The sequence below is a fragment of the Dermochelys coriacea genome, chromosome 1 (assembly GCF_009764565.3).
Source record: "Dermochelys coriacea isolate rDerCor1 chromosome 1, rDerCor1.pri.v4, whole genome shotgun sequence".
Classification (NCBI taxonomy): domain Eukaryota; kingdom Metazoa; phylum Chordata; order Testudines; family Dermochelyidae; genus Dermochelys; species Dermochelys coriacea.
Genome location: NC_050068.2, coordinates 257,498,083 through 257,517,809, shown reverse-complemented (window position 1 = coordinate 257,517,809; position 19,727 = coordinate 257,498,083). Strand labels below are relative to the sequence as shown.

The following is a 19,727-nucleotide window of genomic DNA, read 5'->3' as shown; positions in this document are numbered from 1 at the left end:
GTGTGAGAGATGGTTTACTAATACAGTTATACTGATACAGGCCCTAGTGTGGATGCAGTCAGTATAAAGGTGCCTTACGCAGGTATAGCTTATTCCCCTTCCATTACAGGAATAAGCAATACTGGTGCAAGGCACCACTGTACTGATATAACTGCATCTACACTGCGGGGGGAGCAGTTATAATGAAAGCAGTACACCAGTATAGTTGAAGCAGTACAATTTTATAAGCCTTCAGGGATGTCCAGGCCAATCAGCAATCAAATGCCAAGTACGGGTGCATTTAACCAAGAGGTAAGAGAGATGTAAGAATCATTGTTAAAGTAAGAAAGAAAAAGCATTTATTCATATGCTTAGCTAAGGGAAGTTGCACTGGCACAGGCTGGGATACTTCAGTTACAAAGGTCAAAGCATGGGTATAAAGTGCACCTCAGCTGGCCCAACATTGCTTGAGAACCCTGTAGCAGTCACTGCTGCCACAGGGAGAGACATCAGGCTCCAAACCCCCAGATCCTCAAAGTTATTTAGGTTTCAGAGTAGCAGCCGTGTTAGTCTGTATTCGCAAAAAGAAAAGGAGTACTTGTGGCACCTTAGAGACTAACAAATTTATTAGAGCATAAGCTTTCGTGAGCTACAGCTCACTTCATCGGATGCATTTGGTGGGAAAATTTTTTTTCCACCAAATGCATCCGATGAAGTGAGCTGTAGCTCACGAAAGCTTATGCTCTAATAAATTTGTTAGTCTCTAAGGTGCCACAAGTACTCCTTTTTCTTTTTGCGAAAGTTATTTAGGTCTCCATTGAATTCAATGGGAGTTAGGTGCCAAAATAACTTTTGAGGATCTGGGCCCAAGAGCTGTCCATCCTCCACTTTCTAATTGACCTGCAGGATAGAAACTGCAGCAACAAGCAGGGTGGGTCAAACCACTGCTTCCCTACTGGTCTTCTGAGGAGAGCAATAGAACCACTAAGAACTTGGGAATGAGGAAAGAGACAATGTCACCAGGGACTGGGATAGAAGACTGAGGAAAGGGTGGGATGAATTAGGAGACACATCTTGTGTGGTGACAAAAGTAGCACAGGAAGGAGATCATTTCAGTGTTGTGGTGTTGGAGGGGAAAGGCTCACTTTGAACTATTGCCTGATGATCTTCACACTTGGGATCAAAGACTGATCACTGAATTTGCATTTGCTATTAGCAGTATCTCAGTTCAGGACTGTTTCTTACAGCTCCCAAAAGTCAGTGTCCTCACTCCCATCCTCCAAGCAGTGTATGGTGGAGTTCAGGTTTTTGTCCTTTCCACAGATTGTGCTTCCCCCTGCTCCTCACTGGTGTCTTAGTGCTGTCTAATCTCTGATACATGTCTGGTAGAATCCCAGAATTTATTCCTTCTAGCCCTTTCTTGCGGAGCCTTCCAGCATAGAAAAGCTACATGATAGCAAACCTATAAAAGGTACTGGATATGTTCAGGCAGAGGAGTTTTTTCACACCAGCCTGCCATGAGCCCTTTGCAGGTGTAATGATTTACTTACAAGTGCCCTGCTCATTTCTAGAAGGCAAAGTTGTGGTGATTGAGCATTTTACATGTTGGACAGGGGCATTTGTGTTGTCTCCTACGATGCAAGTGCAGTGGTGAAAGTATTGGGGGAAGAGGAATTACTGGTAAGTCTCACATGTTACCTACAATAAATAGGAGACTGAATTGTGTGACAGGGAGTCAACCGATCTGGGTTATGGTCTTAGCTCTGCCACAGACTTCCTGAGTGACTTGGGGGAATGTCACTTAACCTCATGGTGCTTCAATTTCTCCTTCAGTTAAGTGGAGATGTTATCTTCCCCACAGGCACATTGTGATGATTAATTCATGGGTTTTGAAATTATGGGATGGAAAGTGCTATAGAAATATAAAATATTATTAATAGCAGAGGTGTCCTAGAACCTACTAGTAGTAGCTCTATGGCAGTTCTTTAGATAGGGCACAGTAACTAGCCTTAGCTCTGCATGTGCTCATTAACTGAGGGCACTTTAGAAAGTTCCCCTCAGTGCCATCCAGTGACTGATAGGCTGTTCAATTAAGTCCTGCAGCTGCTGCTACTTCAGAGCTCCCTGCTGGAATGTCCTTACATGGATTCTTCATCTGGAAGATCTCTTTAAAATTGGTTGTGAATGGTGCATAAAAGTAGGATAAAGGTAGTTTGTGTTTGTTTTTTCTCAGAATGGGGTAATGGCCCACTGATTAGTCTCCATTCCCAGCCTATATCAGAAGGCTTTTATCGAACACTTTAGTTGAATCTTCCTCGACATGCCTTTTCATGTGGAATCTAATCAAGATGACTGGGCCAAGCAGTTACCCTTGGCATGTTGGCAGCCAGAAACTGCATCTAAGATTCCTTTGGGTATGCACTATTCCATGTAGGTTTACTGCTATTGAATACAGAGACTACCATGTCCTCACAAACTGGCATATCACAACAAAAATAAATTAGTTGAAATTATTGTTTAACTTGACCTTGAAAACAATTTCTGGATCAGGAAAAGTGTTGCGCATGGGAGGGCTGGAGTCAAATGTTGGAATTCAGAAGCCAATGGCTGGATAATTTCATGAAGATCAATGGTAACAGTTGTAGAGAGATGCTGAGATAGGATAATCAATTCTCAGGCTTCAGGGCATAAACTGATATCTGGGGAGTCCAAGAAAGACTTCTTCTCAAACCCACGTGCACTCTTGGCTACGTCCATTATAGATTTTTTTTTCCCCCTTCCTCTGAAGCATCAGTGAGTGGTCACTGACAGAGGTGGGATGCCCAGCCAGATGGACCAATGACCTATTCCAGTACCAAAACTATACATTCCTCTGCAACAACTTCAGATACTGAGACAAAACAAAGGGTAAATAATTCCATGGTTTCCACTGGTATCTATCTGAAAATTTATCAAATAGCATACAAAATGGGTGGGAAGCTCTGGCCTCACCCAGTTTAAAAAACAAACAAACAACCCACTCTCATGTAGACAAGGCCTATGGGCTAATCCACGCTGGAAAGTTATACAGGTAAACACTAAGATGAGATTTAAAACCAATACCAAAAAAAAAAAGGGGGACTTGTGGCACCTTAGAGACTAACTAATTTATTTGAGCATTAGCTTTCGTGAGCTACAGCTCACTTCATTGGATGTATGTAGCTCATGAAAGCTTATGCTCAAATCAATTTGTTAGTCTCTAAGGTGCCACAACTCCTCCTTTTCCTTTTGTGGATACAGACTAACACGGCTGCTACTCTAAAACCAATACAGTTATTCTAGTATAAATCCCTGTATGGACACTCTTATTCCAATGTAAGGATATGCCCATACTACAGCAGCATAGTTATGGTGCTGCAGCTGTGCTGCAGTAGTATAGATGTTCCTCCGCTGACGGATGGTTTTTTTCTGTTGATGTAGTTAATGCACCTCTCTGGGAGTTGGGAGCTACGTTGATGGAAGAATTCAAGCTGCATCTACAATGAACATTTGGTTGACCTGACTACATTGCACGGGGCATGAAATTTTTCACAATCCTGAGCTCTGTACTGTAGCTAGATTGATCGAAGTTTTAAGCGTAGACCAGGCCTAATGGTGCCTTTTTTCCAATTTAGCTTATGTCACTTTGGAAAGGGTTTAAGATAAACCAGAAAAAGCCACTCTCAAACTGGAATAAGAGTGTCCACACATGGAGTTATGCTGGTATAATTATACTGATTTAAGCGTACTGGTAAAATTATACCAATATAACTGATAAAACTTTCCTGTGTCAACAAGCCTCAAGCCACAGCTAACAGAGTAGAAAAATATGGTCAGTTTTCAAGATGACGAATGATTAACACTGGTGCACGTTTAGATTTCTTTCTAGGTTCAATGTTGTTTGTTAATTATCTGGAAAAGGAGATGAACAGTGAGGTGGCAAATGTTGCACCAGATGTAAAATTATTTATTCAGGACTATCTAGTCTTGACTAGATAAGAATAACAAACTCCAGATGTACCTAACAAAGACAGGTGAATGGGAGCCCAGTGGTAAATGAAATTAAATGTTAAGAAATCCCAGGAGAAGCGAATTTGAAGGAATGATTTGAACTACTTATACACATTGCTGGGTTTTAAGTCAACTGTTAAAACACATGGGAAGACGATCTGGTCATTATGAACAGTCAGCAAAAACCTCTTCATAATGTGTTGCAGTGGACAGAAAAATAAGTAAAGTCGTATCATATAAAGAACAGGCCTGAAAATATTTCAATTAGGGCCGTCAAACAATTAAAAGAATAATCACAGTTAACTATGAGATTAAAAAAGTCACTATTTTAATCACACAGTTAAACTATAATATCATAAATTTAATTTGATATTCTATATTTTTATTTTTTTACATTTTCAAATATATTGATTTGATTGATTTCAGGTGATATTGTAAATAAGAAGCAGACAGCATTATCTCCTGTAAATGTAAACAAACTTGTTTGGCTTAGTGATTGGCTGAACAAAAGTAGGACTGAGTGGACTTGTAGGCTCTAAAGTTTTACACTGTTTTGTTTCTGAATGCAGTTATGTAAAAAATATTTCTACATTTGTAAATTGCACTTTCACGATAAAGAGATTGCACTCCAGTACCTGTAGGAGGTGAATTGAAATACTATTTTTTTCTTTTACAGTGTAAATATTTATAATAAAACTATAAATATAAGTTGAGCACTGTGCACTTTTATTCTGTGTTGTAACTGAAATCAATAGATGTAAGAAGCTAGAAAAACCTCAAATATTTATAATAAATGTAAATTGGTATTCTGTTATTGTTTAACAATGCAATTAAAACTGTGACTTATTGCAACTTTTAAAAACCTAGTTCATTTGTTTTGCATTATGCACTTTAGATAACAGCGGTTAATTGACAGCCCCAATTTTCATGCCATTATGTAAATTGAGAGTTTGCCCTCACCTGGAGTGCTGCGTTCACTTTTGGTCATCCTACCTCAAATAGATGGAGCAGAAATGGCGGTATTTCCGAGCCAGGCAGTGAAAATGAGTAGAGATCTGGACGGATTTATGTATGAAGAGAGACTGAAAAGATTGGGACTGCGTAGTCCCGCCAGGAGACAAACAATGGGGGACGTGCTGAAGATACACATACCGGTGACTAATAAGCTAGGCCTGGGGGGGTGGGTGTGTGTGTGTGGGGGGGGGGTGTCCTGTTTCTCAGAACCTGAGAGCATGCAGACATGCCAGGAAGTTAAAAGGCAACACACCTTGAAAACTGCCCCCGGGCAGCCAAGGCAGGCACGGGCCCGAGAGCCGAGTGGGGTCCCGGGAGCATCACACAAAGCAGTGTTGGGCCTGCCCGTGCTGCACCTTGAGCCAGGCAACCTGATGGGGCAGAGAAGAGCCCGCCCCTGGGGAGCCAGAGCTGCCCCAGCTTCCCACTGCCCCGCCCCGCCCTCGAGGCACCCAGGCTGGAAGCTCCCCCTGCCCCGGGTGTGGCCCCGCCCCTCCCCTCCCCATTCCCGAAGGTTGCCGAGGCCCCGCCCCTCCCCATTCCCGAAGGTTGCCGAGCGGGGGTCGAGCCGCCTCGGCTCCCGAGCTGGCGTTTCCGGAGAGAGCCGAGGGGCTCGGGCTCCGGCCCCTCCCCTCCCCGGCTGCTGCTCCCGCCGCCTCCGCCCCCTCCCCCGTGGCCGGCCCGAGTCAGTGCCCGATTAGCTCGGCCGCGCGGCTGCTGCGGGACGGACTCGGCTGCTCCTGAGCCACCGGAGCCCGCTTCCCTGAGCCTTGCCCCGGCTGCGCCGGGCCCGCAGCGCCACCGGGCTAGCGCGGCAAGCGGGGACCCTCTCGCCAGTGTGCGGCTGCGGCGGCTCCCGCAGGGGGCGCGGGGCGGCCGGGGGGTCCGGCTCGGATGGCGGAGGGGATCCAGGCCCAGCAGCAGCAGCAGCAGCAGCAGCAGCTTCTCCCCGGCGGCGGCGTCCCCCGGGGCGTGAAGCGGGAGCCGGAGCTGGAGCAGCCCATGCCCGGAGGGGACGGCGCCGAGACCGGCCCCAGCAAGCGGCTGAGGACAGAGGCGGAGGCGGGCGGCGGCGGCATGCAGGTAGCGGGGCCCGGGGCCCGGGCAGGCTGCGCTGGGGGGCCGGCAGGCGGAGGAGGGTTGGTGCAGACTCGGGGGGCGCCCGCCAGCTCGGGGACACGTAACTGGGTGGTGTGGGTCGGCGAGACCCTTGCATCGGAGGAGCGGCGGGATCGGGACCAGATCCTCTGGGGGCGCCCGGCCGGGCCGATGGCCGCGGGAACCGGCTCGGGAGAGCTGGGGGAAAGGAGCCGGCCAGGTAGGCTGCGGGAAGGAGGAAGCCGGTGCTGGAGGAGCAGGGCGCTGACCTGGGCAGGGGTGGGACGCTCTCCGGAGCAGGGGGCCATGGGCTGGCCCTGGGCAGGCAGGGGAATGAGATTGGACGGGGGATGTGGAAGTGATTTGGGTCGTGGGTCAGTTCCCCGCCCGTAGCTTCATGGTCCCTGCAGCAGAAATGAAGCCAGTTTTCCGAGAGGGGTTTTCGCCCTTCCTTGTCTCAGTGCCGAACAGACTCCGAAAACTTACTGGTCTCAGAGTAGCAGCCGTGTTAGTCTGTATTCGCAAAAAGAAAAGGAGGACTTGGGGCACCTTAGAGACTAACAAATTTATTAGAGCATAAGCTTTCGTGAGCTACAGCTCACTTCATCGGTTTCTAATGGAGAATAACACAGTGCTGATTCTGGAGAGTGGCCCTAAGGATTTCAGTGTTTCGATTAAAGGGGCACTTAGTTTTCAAACTGTTGTTTTTGCTAGTACTCTCTTAAATAATGGCGCTTATTTTTTTTTTTAATTCCCTTTAAAAACAAATTATGCAGTTGGTTGGTTGGTTGGTTGGTTGTTTCCCCCCCGTTCCCTTCATGTTTGTAAGTGGCTTCTCAACAATGAAGAAACTGACGGGGCTATACAAGAGAAATTGTGAAACTGACTAGATGCAAAGTGATTTCAAATGCACAATGTAAACAAAATAGATACATATTTTTGTTAATCTATTTGTTGTTAATAATCTGAGGTATTATTTATAACAAGAGAATGTATAGGGTTTTCAGACCTGATATTTTCAAGTTGATCTCTTTTACTGTTCCATATGCCTATTTATTAAAAAAAATAACACAACCTTAAAAATATGCCGTTCCGTCCCATAGTTTGATTTTTAAGTACTGACTTTTCCTGTGTTAAAGGTGTAGTAATATCTAAAACTGCAAAGAATGTTGTAGAATTGTTGCATCCAGTGTGGGGGGCTGCCCTTCTTTAACACATTTTCTTTTGCCAAATCACTATGTCTGTTTCACTGAATCACTTGGATGCTTGTTTCTATCTTGGGTGCTTCAGATTGGTGACAGCTGCTTATTGTGGACTTCATTTACTACTTTTGTTGTTGTTGCTGTTTGTTCTGCTTTTTCCAGTTCTTAATGAATGGGAGAATATAGAAAATAAGAGTTCAGTGCTAGTTTACAGGATTGGAAGAGGGATTTTGGGGTTGGAGTATTCAGTGTATGGAGCAGAGGTGTCTTGGATAACATGAGGGAACAAGGAGGATCTGGTCTGTAATCTTACAGTCTGTTCTCCCATAAATATAGATGGGCATGAGTTTATGAATTCACATGGGCACGTCATCACAATGAACTATTTTAGTTTATCAAGGGTACATTTCTCCTGGGGACAGTCTTGTTGCTGTTTGTTCTTCACTGGGCCTTTCATTCCCACATATCTCCCTCTGATTGTAGCTTCTGTGTACTGTATCACAGTCTGTGTAATGGCAGTGCTGCCCTGGGAGATGCTACAGACGGGAGTGCCAAAGGCAAATGGTTCGGCCATTGTGCATGTGTGTTTCTAATAATCAATGACACTTAGCCAGATTTTGCTCTTGTGTGTTTGTAAATAATGACTAATTGGAGGTGCAGCTGTTAAACAAAAGACCATCCTATGTGGGTTGTTCCCAGGATTGGCAAAAAGAGCGCTACCTCTTATTACTAGAGTTTGAAGGCAGACATGTCAGCACACGAAAGACTCTTCTATCGTCTTGCCCCTTTTTGTTTTGATTATCGTTAATGAAATGTTCTCTCTTTTTTCAGATGCATTTGTTTGGAGTGTTTTTTTTTTATTTTCTATCTGGAGATATTTTACACAATGCGTTTCTGCTAGAGAAGTAAGCGGGTGGTCTCAGTGCTTCTTGCTGCTGTTTCTTGCACTGGATGTGTTGGAGCTCTTTGAAAACAACGTGATTTATTCATCATATTTTTTTCTGCTCTCATTCCAGTTTAGGTTTGTGGTTCTTGTTAATAGTCTCTGAAGGGAGATAACATGTTTCTCTCCTGAGCACTTCCCAAGTGCCAATACAGTTTTTCTTCACTTTTATTTTATGGTTATTTCCAGATTGGATGCTGGAGGCTTTTTTTTAAAAATACCTTGCAGTAGGAAGTATTTATTTGGAGATCTCCTGTGTGTCTGGCCCTACCCTGGTTATCTCTCTCTCTCATCATTCACTCCCCTCCCCCCCATTTTCCCTCATATCCCTCCTTTCTTGCACCATTATATCAACTGAACTTGATCTGGAACATCACACATTCAATTTGAAATGCCCCCTGCTCCTCCAGGGGCTGCCAGGAAGCGCACATTTACCTCTTTCTCCCTGGTTGCAATGATATTTTACCTGGTATAGAGGTCTTGAAGTGTGAAGACTATGTGTGAGTGCACTGGAAAAACTGCTCAGAATAGAAAGGAACCTTGTATTATTGCATGTAGCTTGGTAATTATGAATGAATACATGAACAGGCTGATATGAACTTCTTCTAGCTTTTAGGAGTTGAAAGCCAGGACGTATGTCATTGGTCTTGTGTACACACATGAGATGCACTGGCTTGGTTAAATAATGGTGGCTAATTTGGTTTACAGTTAGTTTACCAATATGTTTGTTCACACAGGAGTTGTCTCTGATTTAAGTAAATTGGATAAACTTGGGTTTTAAATTGAACTGGTGCAACTTTTTTGTAGGAAAAGGCCCACTTAAATTTGTGCAGAGAATGTATTTTTGTTGTGTGTGTGTGTGTGTACAGTGCCTATTGTAATAGGACCTTATCCCCTGATCGGTGCCTTTAAGTGCTACCACAATACAAATATTTAATAGATATGAATGTTTTCCATACTGGTAATGTAGGCAGACATACAATTCTAGCAACACAGGAAAAAAATTACAGTTAAAGTCCTCTTGGTCTGAAGTTTTCACATGATTATTTTTAGGCCAGAGGAGAGTGGTTTGTTTGTTTTTTTTTTTGTTTTTTGTTTTTTTTTTGGAAGGTTTTTTTGGTAGTTGGGAGTGGGCCAGTAGAAAGTTTGAGGCTAATCAGACAAGTAACTTTTGAGTTACTGTTTTTAGAAAAATTGATGGTTCTTAATGTTTTGGAAATTTATCCTAATAACTACAATGCCTTAATATAAAAACTTAATACTTGATTTTCCACCATGAGAAAGGGTGCCCAGACACTTTTTAACTTTTGAAATCACTGATTTTTTTAGCAAATCCTCCATGTATAAGTTAGGTATGATATTTGCAGACATTATGAATTGTAAATTGCACATATATTGGATCTGTAAGTATCGGAGGTTTTATGGAAGCTAGAAATAATGTGAAACCAGTGACCTTACGTTGTGGCTCCTGCAGGTCTTTTACATTCTCTAGTTACTATTTGAGAGAGAGGTTTCAGAGTAGCAGCCGTGTTAGTCTGTATTTGAGAGGTACTAAGCTTAATGGCTTCTGTCTTCAAAAGGTTGAGACTGTCTGTGCCTGTAGAGCTTGTAAAGGTTATGAAGAGGTCCTGAACTGCCATATCTATCAGTTTCCTTTATGCTAGAGCATTATGTATTAATGTCACCATTAGGTAGACAGTGAATAAGGAAGAAGAACATAATGTTGAAATAAATCAATTCCCAATTACTGAAAAATCTTAACTCTTCCATTAACTTAATGATGCTTTTTTTGTATGTGTATACAGAATTGAAAAACTAGGTCACAAAGAGAGACTCAAGATAGTAACTGGATATTGAGAGGCTAATACTGGGGACAAAGTGTGCGTTAGGTGCGAATGTCACCCCTAAGTATGTTGTTTCTTATTCTTCACTCTCTTTCAGCCCTGGCACTAGCAGACTGCTTACACAGTTAGGGTTTCATTATCTAATCCATCTCTGATCAGCCTGGATAAGCCCTGTTTGGCCGGTGCTGATCTTGTTAGTAGGGTGGTGTAAAGCCGCTTGAGCTGGGATTGGGACAAATCGGATCATAGCTGGTATCTGAATCTGGGACATATTTCTGTTAATCAGGCTGTGGGAGGGGGAAAGAATTAGCCGCAGCAGACGGTCCAACATAAGCTGCTTCTGTGAAACTCCCTGTGGCCTGTAAGTGGCAAATCTGCTATACTGGACCAGTAATGTGTCCTGGGAGGGCTTGGATGCGTTTGCAGACTTTTTAAACAGAGTCTCAAGTGCATTGTTGCATTGTCTATTAACCATTTAAATACTGTGTTGTAAGAATGTAACTTTCTTTTTCTGGGAGTTTTTCTGTTCTGAAGAAGTGATTCATTGATTCAGTTGAGTACCAGTCCCTCTGAAGTTGCCTTTAAAACACCTTGATCCACTACTTCTCCAAGAGGTTGCCTCCTGTTCTGATTGAAGGAAGAGTGCCACTGAGACAAGCACATCTTTTATTTTTGTGCTGGGGTGGAGGAGAGAAATGGGGCATTGAACTGGGAAGCGTGCACTCTTTCTCCTTCTCTAGGAGAAAATGTGAGGAGAAGAATGGAATTGAAAAACATCATTAGCATGAAGAAAAGGAGTACTTGTGGCACCTTAGAGACTAACAAATTTATTTGAGCATAAGCTTTCATGAGCTACAGCTCACTTCATCGGATGCAAAGCTTATGCTCAAATAAATTTGTTAGTCTCTAAGGTGCCACAAGTACTCCTTTTCTTTTTGTGAATACAGACTAACACGGCTGCTACTCTGAAACGTATCATTAGCATGGAAAACATTGGGTTGGACATATCCTCCATGCCCTCTTCATTGTGGCATTAAAGGGATGCCAGTCAAGTGGGATGCATAGGTTTTTGGCCACCGCTGGAGAAAATGTCTAAGTGCTTCTCTTCTGATTGGCCTATGAAGCGGCTGAATTACTCACCCACACCACCTTTTTGTGTTTTCCAATTAATCTGGGGGAAACTTTCTATCTGGACGTGCCTTGTTTTGTGAATTAAAATATTTTTGCTTTTGTGGGTGAGGAACCTGGTACCGGTGGGGGTACTATGAATCTGCTACTAAAGTTTGTCTGGAGACTTTATTTTACAGCACATTTCTTTTGGAAATGACCCATATGTCACATGCATTCTGTATCTCTCTGCGGCACGTGAAAGGAATTGCCTCTTGTCAGCTATAAATCTAACTGGGCATTAATGGATCTTTAAGGTGTGTGCTAAGCAGGCCACTGATATTTTCAATGCTAATGATGCTTTTTCTCCTTCTTGCATCTCTGGTAACAAATTTCCAAAGACTGGGTTGGATTCTGAAGGAGAAGAGTTGACTGGGACTGTAATAGGCAGGAAGAGTCTGGTTGATCAACCCTTTTATGCTATGGGTTCATCCCTAGGAAACTGGCTGGTTACCAGGTCCTCTTAACTCCTACAAAGAGGAGCAGATGGTTTAAGGAGATGCTGTAGAAGGTGCACACTGAGGTTAGACTTTCCTCCTTTTTGTCATTTAGTCAGTGGCCATCTCTGTATGAAGAATACCAGGAATGTAGAATATTCTACGATAGAACTGAGTTTCATTTTCTGTAATAACCCCTGTCTGAGATTCAATGAGGGATGTCGAGGGAGTTTAACTGGGAGACTGTGGGTTGATAGAAGGTTTTGGATGTGGACAGGCATATTCATGCTGATGTGGAGGTGCATAATAAATCCTCTGGTTCATAATTATTTCTCTGTTGACTTTTATTCTCTGGGTTTTTTAGAATCTCGATATGGATGTTATAGTTTCATAGATATTAAGGTCAGAAGGGACCATTCTGATCATCTAGTCTGACTTCCTGCACAATGCAGGCCACAGAATCTCAGCCACCCACTCTTGCAATAAACCTCTCACCTATGTCTGAGCTACTGAAGTCCTCAAATCATGGTTTAAAGACTTCAAGGTGCAGAGAATTCTCCATCAAGTGACCTGTGCCCCATGCTACAGAGGAAGGTGAAAAACCCCCAGGGCCTCTTCCAATCTGCCCTGGAGGAAAATTCCTTCCCGACCCCAGATATGGTGATCAGCTGAACCCTGAACAAGATTCACCAGCCAGATACCCAGGAAAGAATTCTCTGTAGTAACTCAGATCCCACCCCATCTAACATCCCATCACAGGCCATTGGGCCTATTTACCATGAATAGTTAAAGATCAATTAATTGCCAAAATCATGTTATACCATCTCTTCCATAAACTTATCGAGTTTAATCTTGAAGCCAGATAAGTCTTTTTCCCCCACTGCTTTCCTTGGAAGACTGTTCTAGAACTTCACTCCTCTGATGGCTAGAAACCTTCTTCTAATTTCAAGTCTGAACTTCCCGATGGCCAGTTTATATCCATTTGTTCTTGTGTCCACATTGGTACTGAGCTTAAATAGTTGCCTCGTAGGTGAAACCTGGGAAGGTTTTATATATTCTTCCCCAAGTTTAAAAGGAACCTCTGGGAATAGACTGAAGGCTGTGACTGGTAGAGAAGCCGGGAGCTCTTTATAGCTGGCTCTTTCCCTCCTCATTCAGGAAGATAGGAAAGGCCCTCATCCCCCCCCCCCCCCCCGATAAATCAGATTGATGCAGTAGAACACCAAAAGAGTCTGTCAATATTTATCTGGATTTTATAGGTGTATGTTTAAAGGTGATAGCTGGAATTGCAAGTCTAGAAGCTAAATCAAGGTCTGGTTCTTCTGGGGGCTGTTTTCTTTCCATATATGGTTGGGTGCTCTATGAACAATTACTTTATAATATTTCCAATTAGAAACAGCTGGATGTTTCATTTTGTAGAAATCCTGGGATCATTGTGGTCATTTTGAAAACTTTATTGCCCACTTAGCCAATGAGGTTCATAACCAGGGTAGCACAATGCAACCAGAATGCCAGCCTTCCAGGCTTCCCCTGTGAGTGATATTCTCTGTTATTTCCAGTGGTTTCATTTGCAGAGTCTCCATTTCACAATATACTTGAGTTCACGGTTTTTATAGTTGTTGAGAAGGAGGCACTAGTCCATGGGTTGGCAAACTTTTTGGCCCAAGGGCCACATCTGGGAATAGAAATTATATGGTGGGCCATGAATGCTCACAAAATTGGGGTTGGGGTGTGGGAGGGAATGAGGGCTCTGGTTGGAGGTGCGGGCTCTGGGGTGGGGCCAGAAATGAGTTCAGGGTGCGATGGGAAGGGCCCTCCGGGCTGGGCAGGAGTGCAGGAGGAGGGGAGGGAGGGAGGGGTTGGGGGTGCAGGCTCTGGGGTGGGGCTGGGTATGAGGGGTTTGGGGTGTAGGAGGGTGCTCCAGGCTGGGATCGAGGGGTTCGGAGGGCGGGAGGGGGATTAGGGCTGGAGCAGGGGGTTGGGGTGTGGGAAGGGGTGCAGGCTCCGGCTGGGGGTGCGGGCTTTGGGGTGTAGAAGGGTGCTCCGGGCTGGGATCGAGGGGTTCGGAGGGAGGGAAATCAGGGCTGGGGCAGGGAGTTGGGGCGTGGGGAGAGGCTCAGGGGTGCAGGCTTCAGGCAGCGTTTAACTCAAGTGGCTCCCAGAAGCAGCAGCATGTTCCTTCTCCATTGGAACGTCAGAGGGGGCCATTGGAGTGCGTAGGAGCCAGAGGATGGCCATGCCGTGGCTTCCAGGAGCCACATGGAGTGGCCCCTGATCCTGCTCCCCAGCTGGAGTGCTGGAGGGGGGCCATGCTGCAGCTTCTGGGAACTGTGTAGAGCAGCCCCCGAACCTGCTCCTCAGCTGGATCATCAGAGCAGGGCAAGCCCCAGATCCCGCCCAGCGGGAGCTCGAGGGCCGGTTTAAAATGGCTGGCAGGCCGAATGCGGCCCGTGGACTGTAGTTTACCCACCCTTGCATTAGTCACTTGAGGATTGTAAGAAGCCAGAGTGACATGCTGGCTTCCTGCCTTACTCCATTCTCTATTCTCCATTTGTGGCTGTATTTACATGGAGGATTTTCCCATTGTTGATCTAGCATTAGAGAGAAAACATTAGTGTACATGGGGTGCAGATGACACATCTGAAAAATGCAAATGCCTAGTATACACTAGTGATTCTACTGTTGCTACTACTGCTGGGATCAAACTGGGGCTGGACTAATGGTGGAAGAAGTGCTGAAAATTCTCAGTATAGGCAAGACTGTGTCATTCAATCAACTGGTGAGTCTGATAAAGTTTGAGCTGTACTGTATAACTGGGTGTAAAAGTAAGAGAGCAAAAGGTCTGGGAGGAGATTAGCAGGTGCTTTGGGTGGCATGGCAACCTAATATTTAATTTCCCCATATGAAATATTAATTGACTGCATTTATGTGTGTATAAAAAGCCTCTTCTGAGATATTTCTGCTAAGGGATTAGAGTAGCATCCTGAAGTAAAGTGAGAGAGGCAATTAGAGCTAACCAGTTCCAGGTCACTGAAGCATTCTGTTGATCTACATTTTGCAGTGGTATTGAGGTGACTCTGGAGTGTAGCTGTCATGAGATAATCCCACAGTTTAGGGATTAAAGCCACTTGGTTGAGTTTTGGGCCTTAACTCCCTCTGCTCTCCAGTGACTTTCATTTTGACCACAGTCACTTCTGAATTCAAGAAAAATGCTCTGTTGAAAGATGTGCATTAGCTACATGTGTGTATGCATTTTCTCAAAACACTTCCCCCCCACCCTTTGTATCAGTTTTGCAGATACACACACATTTCTATACTTATGGCTATGTTGACTCAACCTATCGCAACCCTTGTATGCACTGGGCTTTACTTAAAAATAGTCTGTCTGATCATTTTGTAATGTGGATTTTCACTTGTGGGCTGTCTCCAAATTTTTAGGCAGAAGCTTGTGAACGATCCCAGTACCATTGTCATCTGCCTTGTTATGCAGACCTATGGTACCTAGTGAACGCTACCAAAGTGGCTCTGTTGTTGGACTGGACTGGGACAGTAGCTGTATGGGAAAGATATGCTCAAGTGTCTTAACATTGTGTTAAGGCAGCAGGAGTTGTGGAAGATGCTCCTAGTTTATTTTGTGAGGAATGGTATCCAGACTTGAAGGTGGGCCTCCTATAGGGCAGTGCAAAGAAAGCTCTTGCGGCTTCTGCTGGCTCAGTCACTGAGAGACTGGGACCCTATCAAGTATACTAGCACCTCCTGGTAATCTGGGGTATGTGGGAACAGGATGTTTCCAGTCTGTGAGTTAGGAAGTGTGGGACTCAGACTTCTGCTTGGATGAGTCTCCTCTACAGCAGACTAACCACCCCGCCCCTTGCTAACCAGTGTGATTGATTGTGTGTGTCCCTGTTGCCTCTGCCAAGGGAGAATTCTTTGCACAGGATAATTGGGATGCTTTTTTCCAGGGACATAGGTTAGACGAATACTGTTTATTTTCTTTTATGGCTTTGTTGGTTTGCCTGATCATAATTGCCTCCATTAGAATAAAAATACTATTTAGTGCAAAGATGGGACAAACCCATACTACTAAAAAGCAGAGGAGGAGGATGGTTTTGAAACCTCTCCCTTCCCTCTATTTGTGGCTAAAATTCTAACAGAAAAGCTAAAGAAATGATCTTGTGTAGCATTTCTGTGTTGTGAATATCAAATTATCCTCCCTAGAAGCTCTTGAGATTCAGATCTGGATCTAGATCAGGCTCCTCCCAGGGCCTGGAATGCATTCTGTTAGCTGAGGCTTTCTGCAAGGCTTTTCCTATTCTGTTATTTTAGAAGAATTTTGCAGACATCTGGGGTAATTGCCACAATCGGGGTGATGCCCAGGAATGAAATTCCATCAAGGCCTCACTTAAGCCTTAATTTAGTATTGTGTATAATAGCAAAAGGCAGTAACTGGGACCACAGGTATATAATTTGTCTGTGGTTGCAGTTTCCTCTCTGAGGGGGGTGGGAATGGAGCTTTAATCTAGAATATGCTGTATTTACCATACAAAAGCAAAAACCAAATTCAAGATTTATCAGAGCTGTGTACTTTCAACATTACTTTAGAGTGCAGAATGCAGGGGAATGACAAAGTATGACATGTCCAAACTATCTTCATTCCATACAACCTGTCTCAGAAAAATCCTCTGTATCTTTTGGCCCAGAACAATCTCAAACCAAGATCTATTGACACAGTGCAGCCAAGAGAATATGAACACCATCATTGCCAGGAAGCGCTGGAGACGGACTGGCCATGTGCTTCGGATAGAAACTGATTCCATCACCAGAGTAGCAATAAGATGGACACCTGAAGGCAAGCGAAAATGAGGCCGACTGAAAACAACATGGCGAAGAGCTGTGGAAGCAGAGTTGAAATACCTGGGGCACAGCTGGGGAACCATTGAATGACTTGCCAGAAACAGACAGGAGTGGAGAAGCTTCGTCGCTGCCCTAAACATCAGAGGCGTAATGGGAACATGATGATGACCATAGACTACTGAGGGTTCAGCACTACCCTCTAGATCAGTGGCTCTCAACCTTTCCAGACTACTGTATCCCTGCCAGGAGTCTGATTTTGTCTTGTGTACCTCCAAGTTACACCTCACTTAAAAACTGCTTGTTTACAAAATCAGACATAAAAATACAAAAGCGTCACAACCACTATTACTGAAAAATTGCTTATGTTCTCATTTACCATATAATTATAAAATCAATTGGAATATAAATATTGTACTTACATTTCAGTGTGTGTACATAGAGCAGTATAATCAAGTCGTATGAAATTTTAGTTTGTACTGACTTTGCTAGTGATTATTATGTAGCCTGTTGTAAAACTAGGCAAGTATCTAGATGAATTCATGTATCCCCTGGAAGACCTCTGTGTACCCCCAGGGGTACGCCTACCCCTGGTTGAGAACCAGTGCTCTAGATCAGTCTTATCCCAGAAAAGGTACTGCCTCATGCTCATTGGCATGGAGGATGTTGCGTAGGCACCTCTCCGTTCTTGTGGGTATTGGGGTATTCTCTAGGAAACTGTCTCTTTGTGTGGCATTAACCCAGGATTCTGGGCTCAGAGTGAAGACTTGCTTGTTAACTTTCATTAAAAGCACTTGCAGCTTCTGCCAATCTGGTCAGTGTGGGGCTGGGATTCTAACATAAGTGCTCAAACCCTTGGGTGATCTGGGATGTTTGAGAACAGTCTATTCCCAGTCCATGTTGGTCCAGGAAATGTGGGACTGGAGCTTGAACTTGGGTCTCCTATATAGAATGCCAGAACTCCCACTGGTCCAGACCTGAAAACTTGTAGGAACTTGAGGAAATCTCCATTATCATAACACACTAGCTCCAGCAGTGAGGGATTGTGTGAAGTAAGTAGCAAGATGGTGCATTTGTTTTGAAACTGTTGTAATGGAGCACAGATGCATACACACATGTATTTATGGCTTGGCTGCTAACTGAATCCCATGAATGTCTTACTAAAGAAAAGCATGATATTGGAACTCTGCCGTTGTAACATAGTGTTTTTATATGCAATATGTGAACAAAAGTTAAAATTGCAAAGTCGAGCACTAAGAAGTTAGGAAATGCAAGAATGGAGGTTGTCTTTGCAATCCTAATTCCACTCCCTTGTGTGTATGCATTATGGTACACTTTTAATTACATGATCACATATTATTTGGACAGTGTTCACTGGGGCCATTGAAATCAGTGGGAGATTTGACACTGACTAAAGTGGGTGCAGGATCAGATCTTGAAGGGGTAGCTATTCAATATTTTTTTATTCTCATCATCCATTGTAAAAAGAAAAGGAGTACTTGTGGCACCTTAGAGACTAACAAATTTAAATTTAAACAAATACAGACTAACACGGCTGCTACTCTGAAACCTATCATCCGTTGTGTGGCCCTATGTATTATTTATTGCACACCATCCAAGCCCTGCACTGAATACAGAATTAATTTCCTCATGGGCTTTTCTATAGAAGTATTCACCATAGTATCTAAATATTTCACAGATATTAATGATCTTATCTTCACAGCAGCTCCTGTGCCATAGGGAGGTATTATCTCTACTTTACAGATGGCTAATTGAGGCACAAAGAGATTATTGTCAAAGTGTTAACTAAATTTGGGTGTCTGCTTCGGGACATCTAAGACCTGATTTTTTTCAGAGTACTTAGCATTTTTTATGTTCAATGCACAGCTCTAATCAGCTTCACTTGCAGTTGAGTGTTCTGCGCTTCTGCAAATCAGACCCTGTGTCTCAAATTGGTCACCTAAAAATGAGGAACACACAATTAGTGACCACCTGTGAAAAGTTTGGTTTGAGTGACTTGCTCAGCATTACACAGAAACTTTGTGTCATAGGCAGGGATAGAATCTATTTCTCCAGGGCAGTATTCACATACCTAAACCACAAAGCCATCTTTTCTTTTCCTGCAATCCCCTGCCTCATTCATCACTTGCCTTCCAACTTCTGCAACAAACTAGAGTCTTATGGATGCTGGCCTCATTCACATACACAGCCATGATTCATTGTCAGAGCACTGTCCATCCTGTGCACTGAATGAGGCAGGGATATTGTGCAAAAAGTAGAATGTGACTATGTAATTATTTTATCATATATATGCATAAGAGGGCTCCTGAATTAAGGTTACATGGGCAATATTAATTCTGGCATTTTCTTAACTTTTGAATTCTTGACTTTGCAACTTAAAATTTTTCTAATGTAGCATTTTTGGATGTAATTTCATAACTTTTTTTTAAAAGAAGATTGAAAAATAATTTCTGTCATGTGGAATCATACCAGACATTCCCTATCTCCCATGGTGGGAGCTTTAGATCAGCAGCGAAGACCTCTAACACTTGAGCTAACAGAGTAATTAACTGGTAGCCTCTATGTGGACCAGAGCCACTAGAGGGAAAGAAGAGAGACAGGTTGCCAGTAGGTTTTACGATTATTTGTTCACAATAGAAGAATATTGACACTCAGGAATCCTGGATCTTGTTTCAGGTTCAGGAATGAATGGTCTCTGGTTGTTACAGATTCTTCTGTCCCTGTCCCCAGCATGTACCAATTACAGCCTGAGTGTCACTGAAACTTTTCTGCTTTCTGCTTCTCACCCCCTGCAATTACTGCCAAGTTACTTCCTCTTTCTCCTCCTCACTGCCTAGGCGCAACACTGAGAGAACAGGAGAGAGAGACTCCTTGGTCTCATTCCTTGGGCCCGGCACCAGAAGCAGTTGTAGGGAGAGTCTTGCTTAGCCCCTACACTCTTGGGCTGCATGCTTAATGCAGATGGAATCTTTGGAGAAGTTAGTTGTCAAAAGCAACCAAGTGTCTACTGAACTCAGATTTTCTGGAGGCTTGTAATTTAGCCAAATTTAGGTGGATTTTTATGAGATGGCAAAATACACATCCCTGAAACAAGGGCAAGCCCCTGCCAAATTTCAAGACTGCCTACTGCTTTTCAAAAAAA

The 19,727-nt window shown here is 43.8% G+C and overlaps 1 protein-coding gene across 13 annotated transcripts in view; it reads left to right on the top strand.

Moving 5' to 3' along the window:
- Positions 1-5,683: 5,683 nt before the first annotated feature.
- RBFOX2 (RNA binding fox-1 homolog 2) overlaps positions 5,684-19,727 on the top strand; it is a 257,417-nt gene continuing 243,373 nt past the window's right edge. For 5 of the 13 annotated variants that reach the window (XM_038406393.2, XM_038406328.2, XM_038406319.2 and 2 more), the window contains exon 1: positions 5,688-6,105. In XM_038406393.2, the coding sequence (XP_038262321.1) occupies positions 5,917-6,105 (189 nt within the window). In that variant the 5' untranslated portion in view covers positions 5,688-5,916. Of the gene's footprint in view, positions 6,106-19,727 lie in introns of all 13 variants that reach the window. The other 8 variants (XR_006283083.1, XM_038406309.2, XM_043520098.1 and 5 more) reach the window with 4 other exon arrangements.